The sequence below is a fragment of the Schistosoma haematobium genome, chromosome ZW, assembly GCF_000699445.3.
Source record: "Schistosoma haematobium chromosome ZW, whole genome shotgun sequence".
In the NCBI taxonomy this organism is placed as follows: Eukaryota; Metazoa; Platyhelminthes; class Trematoda; order Strigeidida; family Schistosomatidae; genus Schistosoma; species Schistosoma haematobium.
In genome coordinates this window covers 17,864,323-17,875,343 of record NC_067195.1, presented here as the reverse complement: position 1 = coordinate 17,875,343, position 11,021 = coordinate 17,864,323, and the positions used below count along the sequence as shown (strand labels likewise).

Below are 11,021 nucleotides of genomic sequence, written 5' to 3'. Positions count from 1 at the left end.
ACAGGTTTAATATGAGTATTTTTACTTCATGACGGAGAATTTCAATTTTTTACCACTGTTTTGAACGTTCTAAACACTATAGAAAAGTATATTCGCTTTTTTAATGTGATGTAATGTGAAGGTTTTCCAATTGTGAATCCCCCACAAACACAAATATTGTTTTCTGTGTTTGCATTAGTCTGTACTTGTGCATTACTTTAATAGAGTATTATTGTTTAATTTTAAATAAACAGTGACGTTCAATACCTTATTTAGTAGACTGTAATGACATTACAATAAAACACAATTACAAATACCCTTCTTTAACGTATTTATATTTCGTAATAATATGTATGATTTTCTTTTAATTACTAGTAGTAACATGGTTGTGTACAAACTGTAAAAAGCGTTTATCAGCTAAAATTGGAACATGGTTAGATATGGCTAAGTGTATAACTGATGCATTAGGCCATTTATTACAATATTGTAAACTTTGCATATTCACTGTACCATCACCATCTTCATATTCTAACTTTGGTGACTGATTAGGAAATTCTAAGCGAAATAGACTTGGTGGTTTATAAACAAGTCTTTTTATTGTTAATAAACCGGAACTATAGACACAGTATACTTCGGGAATATCTTTAGGATAATCTAGTGTCATAAATTCACGAACACTTTTTCTATGTACTTGATAACCTAATAAATAAATGTAAATAGAAAAAAAACGAATTTTCAGCATGAACTGAAAAGACTGATAATATGGATTTGAGCAGGTTTAATATGATTTGATTGATTATTAATTTTTCAGGAAAACATTTCATCTCTCGTAAATATAATTAAAACGTAAGCATCAAGGTAACCAAAACACATTGTTTTCATCATCATCATCATCATCATCATCATCATCATCATCATCATCATCATCATCATCATCATCATCATCATCATCATCATCATCATCATCATCATCATCATCATCATCATCATCATCATCATCATCATCATCATCATCATCATCATCATCATCATCATCATCATCATCATCATCATCATCATCATCATCATCATCATCATCATCATCATCATCATCATCATCATCATCATCATCATCATCATCATCATCATCATCATCATCATCATCATCATCATCATCATCATCATCATCATCATCATCATCATCATCATCATCATCATCATCATCATCATCATCATCATCATCATCATCATCATCATCATCATCATCATCATCATCATCATCATCATCATCATCATCATCATCATCATCATCATCATCATCATCATCATCATCATCATCATCATCATCATCATCATCATCATCATCATCATCATCATCATCATCATCATCATCATCATCATCATCATCATCATCATCATCATCATCATCATCATCATCATCATCATCATCATCATCATCATCATCATCATCATCATCATCATCATCATCATCATCATCATCATCATCATCATCATCATCATCATCATCATCATCATCATCATCATCATCATCATCATCATCATCATCATCATCATCATCATCCATCATCATCTGGGCTCCTGAATTCTAGTCTAAACTAGAAAGATGGCAGAAATTCCATATCTAGAGCTGAAATATTTTCAAATGTCAAAAATGTATTTTTATGTTTGTTGGTGAACTTGATTTCTTAAGTATTTGGATTCATAAGGACCATTGACGTATCGGCTACCGGGTGAAAATAAAATATCTACATGTGGTTTAGCTAGTTAAATAAAATATGAAGAAACTTTTGATATTTTATTTCCAGATTGTAAATCGTACTTACCTTATCACTTAAAGCTGTTACCCCTCTTGAGGGAAAAACCCCTGACTGAGAATCGTTGACGAACTCTGTCCTGGACTGTTCCTTCAGTCGTTGCTAAGTGCTACTCATAATTTTGATATCTGCCTCTAGATCCTGACAACATGTCTCTTGAGGATTCCAAGTTAATACTTAGTCTGTTATGCAGTTCGGTACTTTCCATAAAATCTGTTCTATTCATTTCCAGAATCTTGTCCTAATTTTTTCCTCATCCGGTAGATGTTATTTGCTGGTTTCTGACATTTGGATATTGTTTAGCCCCTTGTGGGAGCTTTGTCCGATGGTGACGGTATTCTCAGATATTTCATATTGTCGAAGGCGATTTCACAAGTTTATCCTATCTTTTGCATGAGAAATAACTATTTTTAGAAGTGAGAGTGTTCTTCAAGCCCTATGTTCTTGGAGAAAAAGTACTAAATAATCGATCTTGCTGATATGAACAGATAAAGGTATTTCCATAGCCTCCTCTAAATGCTAGTAGTTAGACTTTACTACCTGAACACCCTTATCATAAATATCTTTGACAAGCCCACATGTATAATTCAATATGAGGACAGGGTAGGACGAAACAGTTTGTGAGAAAATGCACCCTAAGGAAAATATGAAGAATATTGACAGTAAAGTTGATGAACGATTGAATTTGTCAGTAGTATAAGTAAAATCTAAAAAACTGTTTAAATAAATATCTTCAATTCGATAAACTTACCTACTGGAAAACCTATATCTTGAAAAAGTGCTGAATAATCATGTGCTGTATAATTTTTATCCGGAGTAGTAATTAATACATTATTACTAGGCCATATTCTTGGATCAGGTATATTGGATATAACAGAAGAGAATGACCGTAGAATAGGTCGAAAACTCAATGGTGTACGATAAAATATACCGAAATTATCGCCTAAATAAAATTAATGAACGAAATTATGACCATAATTAATCTTATAATCAAATATGATTTTAAATGAAAACGTTGACGCAACCTATTACGTAATTAAATTGTATTTCATTCTTGAAATAATGATTATATACAATTTTATTGAAAATTGAGATCCATCAACAATATCATACTAAAGAATAAATATTCTTTACAAACAGATCACTTATATATAATTTAAGATCAAAACATGCATATATAATGAACTCATTTGGTGTGGAAATTTAACTATAATCAGTGTAATATTTACATGAAAGTTATGATGTAATTTGGTAAACAATAAATTACAAAGTAATAATAACTTAAATATTTTTCATCTTGAATTTCCATGTTTACTATAGTTTGTTTTAAAGTTATGGATGGAGTGTTTGTTCATCAAACTATTAACAATTCAATCGGTATTACTTTTCGCAATGAATAAAGAATTAATTCATTTCACTGATTGAAATCATGAGTCAATTGAAGCTAGAACACCATGGAAAACCTGAAAGCACTGGACGGCCTTTTCGTCCTAGTATGGGACTCCTCAGCAATACGCATTCACGACTCCGCCGCGAGATTCTAACCCAGGACCCATCGGTCCCACGTGCGAATGCCTAACATCCAGATCACTAAGCCTACATCCAACAGTGTTAATGTCTTACTTCAACCAATCTACAACACTGAGCAACACATCTACCATTGCTTTCAGTGAGTTGATATCTCACAACAAACCTGGTTGAACTCCACTGGTCACTGCTTCTTACTAGAACTCCAGGAGTATCTCTTGAAGTCAGTCACTAGTGAGCAGATGATTATTATCAGAAGGGTTGGCTGGAGTTAGACATTAACAGCGTTGGATGTGGTCTAGTTGGTTAAGCGCCTGGCGAGAGATTGATAACTCCTGGGTTCGAATCTCGCGAGGGGCGGGATCGTGGATGCGTACTGCTGAGGAGTCCCGTACTAGGACGGAACGGCCGTCCAGTGCTTCCAGGTTTTCCATGGTGGTCTAGCTTCAATAGACTCATGATTTCAATCAGTGAAATTTCTAAAATCTCCACAAAACCCCTTCTGATAATTAATTTACTGTACAAGAATTTTGTGAAATATTCTGATTAATAGATCAACCAAATTTGTACGATGGGGTGGGGGTAATAAGTGAGGCGAGAGGAATGATCTGATTTTGTATAGAAAAAGACAAAGAAAAATAATATTGTCAAAAAGAGCTATTTCAAATACTTTAATTTTTCAGAATCGATTTCATTGAATGACATCCTTGATCCATATGAATTTTATTATAATTAAAATGAAGATTTTACAGTATCTGGTTTCTATTGTAAATATCAACTTACATTGAAAGCTTTTTCTTGAGATTTACCACAGTTGATTATGCTGATCGCTGAGCATTGTTACCATAAACGATATTGACGAGACTATAATTTATGGACGAATCAATCAGGTATAAGATAACAGGTCTCGAAGTTTGGAGCGAAATCCACTCATCCATTTGGCTAAATAGATTCATGGCATTGTAACTGATGTCAGTTCGTCATAAAAATCCTAACCTTAACCATCAACTGTGAATCATAATTTTTTACACAGGTTTATAATCTTCATTTCGTCCTGGTTATTAGGCAGACATTCTCAAGGTCAGTCTGGCGTCACTCAAAGGTCATCCATGAATTATAGACTCACCACGACATTAATTTTCATTATTCATATCAACTATTTGTTTTGATTAGCATTCTGTCAAACATAACTTGGCTAAGTCGCTTACAAAACCATCTATTCATAACATTATAAATGAAATGTCTTGATCCATTCAGATTTAAAAAGAGATAATATACATCATTTTTTACAATTATGATTATTTTATCTTTGTATATACCACGTACCGTACATATCACGTCAATACACTTGATCCAGTTAAATTATAAGTTTTCTTGGACGATGTTTGCATTGTCTGGTAAAGTTTCACATTCTTACGAGTCAGGCCTTCCTATCATATTAGGTCAGGATGTAAGTAGAAACATTTTGTGTTGGCTATGTTATTATATTTCATTGTTCTTGCAACATTAGTAGTCAGTCCTGATGTCTTTCTGACGTAAAAAAGATAGGTCTGGTTGGATATATCAAACCGTTTTGTTGCCAACTCTTAATTATTTGGAATTGTATGGTTGCAGAAAAAGAGCTTAGTGGTCTTGACTGATGCTTCGATTCATTTTAAGAGTAGACTTCTTGGCATAGCCTTACGTTAGATAACCAGTGAAAATTAAAGAACATTGGCAGCAACTTCATCCTTAATAATGTTTATTCAAGACCCATCTTGGAATGCCAAGTTTGATCTTTTAAACAGAGTTGGGATTCAGTCCCCCAGAATTCTGAATGCAATTTTAATGGATTGCAAGTCGATTATCATTCAATGGTGGTTGTGATTTCGATCTCTTAACTGAATATGATCAATAATTAACCTTTAATATAAATTCCGTTTTGTATATCATAGCGCTACAGACAAACATTCACTAACATGTATTTGCATGTTAGATTTTAAAGAATCAGTAACACATTTTTACAAAATAATATTTGGTTAAATGTTTTATATATTCAGTCATTTTATATCACAAGCTGATATAAGCAAAGTATGATAGCAGACACAAACATCTAATGAGGTTATACAACAAAGAAAATCGATCTCGCCAATTCAAATGTATTCATTCTGTATATCTACACTTTTATTGTTGAATTCATTTATTTACTTTTCAACTGAGATCTTTTTGTTTGACTTATTGAGAGTGCAAGACTTTCACGCAGTCTCTATTTTTATGTAATAGACTGATCGTTCTTAAAAAACCTGGGGTTAGTTTTTGGTCGTTCTCATCAACTTTGTCGTGTTGAAGTTATGGCATGAATACTATAAACTCTAGGTTTTACTACGAGCTTCATACTATGAAGTCATCTGGTTTGGATCCAGTTATACACTTTTACTACAGCATTTGATTCAAGGTAGTGTGTGATCTATAATCCAGTATTCCTGACGAATTATTAGTTCACTTATATTCCATGGCTTGTACTTAACATTTCGGCTATATTCTGTCCTCCTAGGTGGATGGTTTAATTAATGAACATTAATTGTTTTTTAACGCTGTTGATATTATCCGAAACGACTGTTAGATCATCTAAATTAGACTAACCTTGCTTGGGGAACACAACACCAAAAAAGGCATCAATTTGAGTTATGAATCTTTTTCATCATTCCATTTGATCTTATTGAAATAGGATTTTTGTCAATTATGAGCTCATAGGTGTTACATAGTGAATTAGTTTCATATATTTAAAGATTATAATAATAATAATTTAAATGATACTATCATCACTAACTGACAGCAGTTCGAAAACTTGTGCAATCTAATCAGCAGTTCCACTGTAGATTGGCATTCCGCATGTATATATTACCTTTTCTGTTATTATCATGAAAAATCAACATTGCCAGTCCTTATTTTAAAAATTTGTTAATTTCCACTTGGCTTCAATAAACATATTTTCATTTTTATTTAGGATTCGAAATTTTCATGACTGATATTTAATTATAATTATTTGTTCTTAATGAAAATACTAGTTAATGGCTTCAGAATAACTGGTTTCTTTCAAAATAATTTCAATAAGTTTGTGTAATTGAAATCTACACTAATTATCGAGAAGATATTGTTACATAGTGAATGCTAATATACAGACAATAATTGTAATAAGACAACAGAGAATTTTCTTAACTGGTATCATGCATTTACAGATGTTCTTCGATTTTTGCTTCCAGGACTAAGTATCTCAATTCTTTGTTGGCTACAGTTGAAAAATGTTCCAAAATAAAAGTGATTATTATCTGTATATATTGATTGTTTAGATCTCTCCATTGGTGTGTTGGGCTACTACAGATCAATCTCTCTTGGTATATGTGCATCCTATGAGGACTGCATCTATATTACCGGTAAATCATAAGCATTTTAAGCAGATACGGATGGCGGCTAGTAGTGCAATAGGGACTCGTCAGATGTATGTACTTGGATCACAGATTTGAAGTGAACGGTAACGGATCTGGGTCATAGAGTGAATATCAAATGTAAGTTTAGGATATATCCAGCTGAAAAGTCCTAAGTAGGATGAGAAGAGGATCTTAAATTTCATTGCCATCAGCCATTCATATTCGCTTAAAATGAGTGGTTATAGTTCGTAAAAATAAGACAAATTTATTCATGAAATTGACCATTCAACTTTAATTAATAATTAACTTACCAGTTATCACGCTTAACAACGCTTTGACAGCTCCACCAAATGGTGCAGACACTGATATATATGATTTTATATATTTCTTTTTCCATGATTTTGTTTGTTTATTAAGAAAATTTAGCGTATACAGTGAACCCATACTATGACCAAGTAAAACCACCGGTCGTCGATTAGCGTTTGTGTAGGTCTCTTCGACCAATAATTTTAATTTATTCATAAAATCGGTATTTTCATCTAGCAATGGTTTTATTTTATTTTGCAAAACAAAATCAAATTTCATAGAAAAACATTTTAGTTATTCGAGAGGGGTTTGTGGATATTTTAGTAATTTAATAGTTGAACTCATGAGTCAATTAAAGTTAGACTACCATGTTAAACCTGGTTCGTAGATGAACACTGCTGAGGAGTCCCATACTAGTACGAAACGGCCGTTCAGTGCTTCCATGGTGGTTTAGCTTCAATTCACTCATGAATTCAACTATTAAATTTAGTGAACTACTTTGTTGAGTAATTTTTAAAAACGATACTATTTCATTTATAAAAGAGAATAATTTCATAATGTACTTAGAAAGAAACCTAATTTGTAAGTTATAAAACATCGGTAGATTCATTCCTTCATTCATTTAAACTGTCATTATTCTCATACCATTGTTGTATATTGTTTCAATATATAGTGCCCGCAATGTCGAGTCACCTAGACTGTTGGCCACATTGCAACATGGTCGGTAGCATTCGATCTACACTAAAAAAGGACTTGACACACATGACATTGATCACCACGCAGTGATCAATCAATTGTGATTACATCTCAGTCCTACAGGAGGTCAGTCGCGGCCAGGATAGCTCAGTGGTAACATCTCTGACTGTGTAGCTGTGTGACACGGGAACGAATCCGCCAGGTAGCACAAGTTACCTCAAGATTACAGGTACACCTTGCTTACGAGTGTCAAGTAGCACGAAATTCGGGTCCAGGGTTTCCTGTTGACTACGTCCAACCACCATCTAATGTTTTTTACACTTTTAATAAAGAGATATTTATGGATGATATATCCTTCTTTCGTTTATTATCTTAATTAATTGATAAAAGTGGGAACTATTTATAAGGTTATTCTTGAATACTTAAATACTGACTATTATTTTTGTTTATCTAATTACAATAATTACAATATTGTCTACTTAGTTAGTTTAAATTATCGCATCAAAATGATAAAATTAATATCAGACAGAACGAGAAAAGTTCATAGACGGTGCTACAATGAATCTTATAACTGAGTAAACTTATGTGTTACGATATTCTTTATTCTACATAAGTGAAAAATTGCAAAAATTCTGTTATTGATTTAAAATATGACAAATTAAAATTATGTAACTGGTACACAGGTGGTGTATGCTACTTATGTTAACAGATATAAGTAGTATGTAACACCAGTCAGAAATGGAATGCATAGTATCAGAAGGCTAACAAGATCGAATCGAAGTAAACAAAAAGAGAAGTAGAACCGAAGCGTGGCATGAAAGAATCGTATACAATATGAATGACAATCGATGGAAGTTTTGCAAATGAACTATTTAATGTATGGTTCTTATATTTTACCAAGATATTCTGTAACTTTGTAATGATCAATAAATTGGTTGTATCCACCTGACTTCTCATTTATTACGTACATACATCCTTTTATTTACTTGTATGTTTTTCAGTAAGTAATATGATACACTTGGGGATCAGTTTAAAATGAATTTAACTAATAATGGGGAATAAAAATTGAAAAAACACTTTAATTATATATATATTATTCATTTCTTAAGAAATTCAATAAACCATGCTTTCCTATTTTGATTTCCTTTGAAAATGTCATTGTTAACTAGTGAGAAACTTTCAAAGAGATTGTATAGGAAATATTATAATATAGTGTTTTTGTTATTATTAAAATCGGGAATGTGCACTCTAGTTCCGAGTTTATTAGTTCAGTGTGTTCATTATAAACTATGAATTTCCATAGTTTAATCCCCTGAGGTAATAATGTCAATATATGACGTTTCCAGTTTTAAAGCTGGTAAAAAAGTGGACATGAACTGCGAAATAAAATGTTTATTTCCGATAGTTTATAAACATTCACTGCACTATAATTAACAAGTTAACTGTTTATCAAGTTTATTTGTTCAGGATCTGCTATTTGATTATGTCTCAACATTTTAATAAGTGGACTATTCAGTTGTGATAGTAAACATCTCCAGTTTGTAATTTTATTTCATAGGACAATGTGCAATACTCAGAATGAATGAGAATAAATCTTCGATTAGATAAGCACTTACATGGTAATCTACGAAAATCATATGGAGCACCACGAAGTGTAAAGTTTTTAACGAAAAATTTATTCTGTAACAAAGAATTCACAAGGCGACCAAAATAATTAAAAAAACGAAAACCATTCGTCTGTAAATATTCAATTGTGTGTGTATCACCCCAACCAGGGAATATAACATTACATGCGTCAGTATTTTCACTATTCAATGTAATCGGATTAAGATATAAACTATTGGTAAATAAAGAATAATTTAATTTAATAATTAAATTACCCGAAATAATGTCGTAATTTTTCGGGAATCATCATATAAAATAGATTAAGCCATATTGGGAATTCATTAGATTTTGGTTGTTTTAGTTGACAATAAGCTTGAGCTCCTCCTAGACCAGGAATTAATATAATTGGATTTGAAATATTCTCATCCATATATTTGAGTAATATATTTTTTGTATGACCTGCAAATTGATAATCAAAAAACAAAGTCTATTTTTGTATTATTATGATTGTTGTTAAATAATTAGTTTTCATGTAAGATAATATTTTTTTCTCGAAATACAAGGAGTAAATGATATGAGAATGGAGATTTGTGGAGATTGTAGTGATTTTAATAGTTAACTTTATGAGTCGATGTACGCTAGACCACTACAGTGAACCTGGAGACTCATCCGAGTCGGATGGAGACAGTTATCCAGCTTAGACAATAGATAGAGTTTGTACAAGGTCATGGATTGATTAAAGTTAGACATTATCACCGTTAGGCGGTTAGCCGTCTAGAGTTTTAACGTTCGCGTGAGAAACTTAAGGTCCTGGGCTTGAGTCTCCTGTGCGTGATTGTGGATGCGCACTGCTGAGGAATCTCATACTAGGACGAAACGTTCATTCAGTGGTTCTAGGTTTTCAATGGTAGTCTAGCTTAGATCCACTGATGAATTAAACCATTAAATAATATAAACACTAAATAAATACAAACTGTAAAAGACAATAATATAAGATTGTAACAAGCATGATTATTCAATAAATTGCTCTTTCATAAACATCAGTATTGCCACCTTAGAACAATACGTTATTATCATTAAACAATACAACAACTTACTAAAATGATAAGAACTAATATAACATGCAATTTGTAATTTAGATTGTTCATCTTTAAAAAAAAGTTTTAGTATTTAGCCATGGTAATTTTTCTTTTATATTTTTTGTCTGAGCATATATCCGAGTTTTCTTTATTTTTTATAGTCGTTAAAACATCTAATCAAACATCATGCGATAGTTTCCAGTTTCATTTTTATTGGTAAACTGTAAATGAATTGATGCTGAATAATAATAATAATAATAATAGTAATAGTAATAATGGATTGCCATTTATTTACTGAATACCTATGACTTATTTCCACATGACATTCAAAGTAGATACAAAAACGTGATTTTAGAGAAAAAGATAGATATTACAAAATCTTCACTAGCCTTCTTTTAACATTTGAGAATTAAGATGTAAAGAAGTGACTGATCTCGTCAAATTAAATGATAACCAATTTTACTGTATATAAGAGGTACAAACAATATATTTCTAATTCGAGTTGGTTAATGACTGGCAATGAAATTGAACACAAACGTTTGGTGCTATCTGTGGCTCATTAGCTTGATGCAGTTTTATCCGAATATTTATGCTCATACTCATACTCT

At 31.9% G+C, this 11,021-nt stretch overlaps 1 protein-coding gene across 1 annotated transcript; it reads right to left on the bottom strand.

Annotated features, from left to right (window-relative positions):
* Nucleotides 1-246: 246 nt before the first annotated feature.
* Nucleotides 247-10,524, bottom strand: MS3_00002915 (uncharacterized protein). Its single transcript, XM_051210570.1, has 6 exons — nucleotides 10,432-10,524; nucleotides 9,610-9,793; nucleotides 9,346-9,566; nucleotides 7,039-7,266; nucleotides 2,545-2,736; nucleotides 247-678 (listed from the first exon to the last, which is right to left on the bottom strand). Exons 2-6 carry the CDS (start codon nucleotides 9,762-9,764, stop codon nucleotides 344-346), a joined length of 1,131 nt encoding a protein of 376 aa, XP_051070577.1. The 5' UTR covers nucleotides 9,765-9,793; nucleotides 10,432-10,524; the 3' UTR covers nucleotides 247-343.
* Nucleotides 10,525-11,021: the final 497 nt, after the last annotated feature.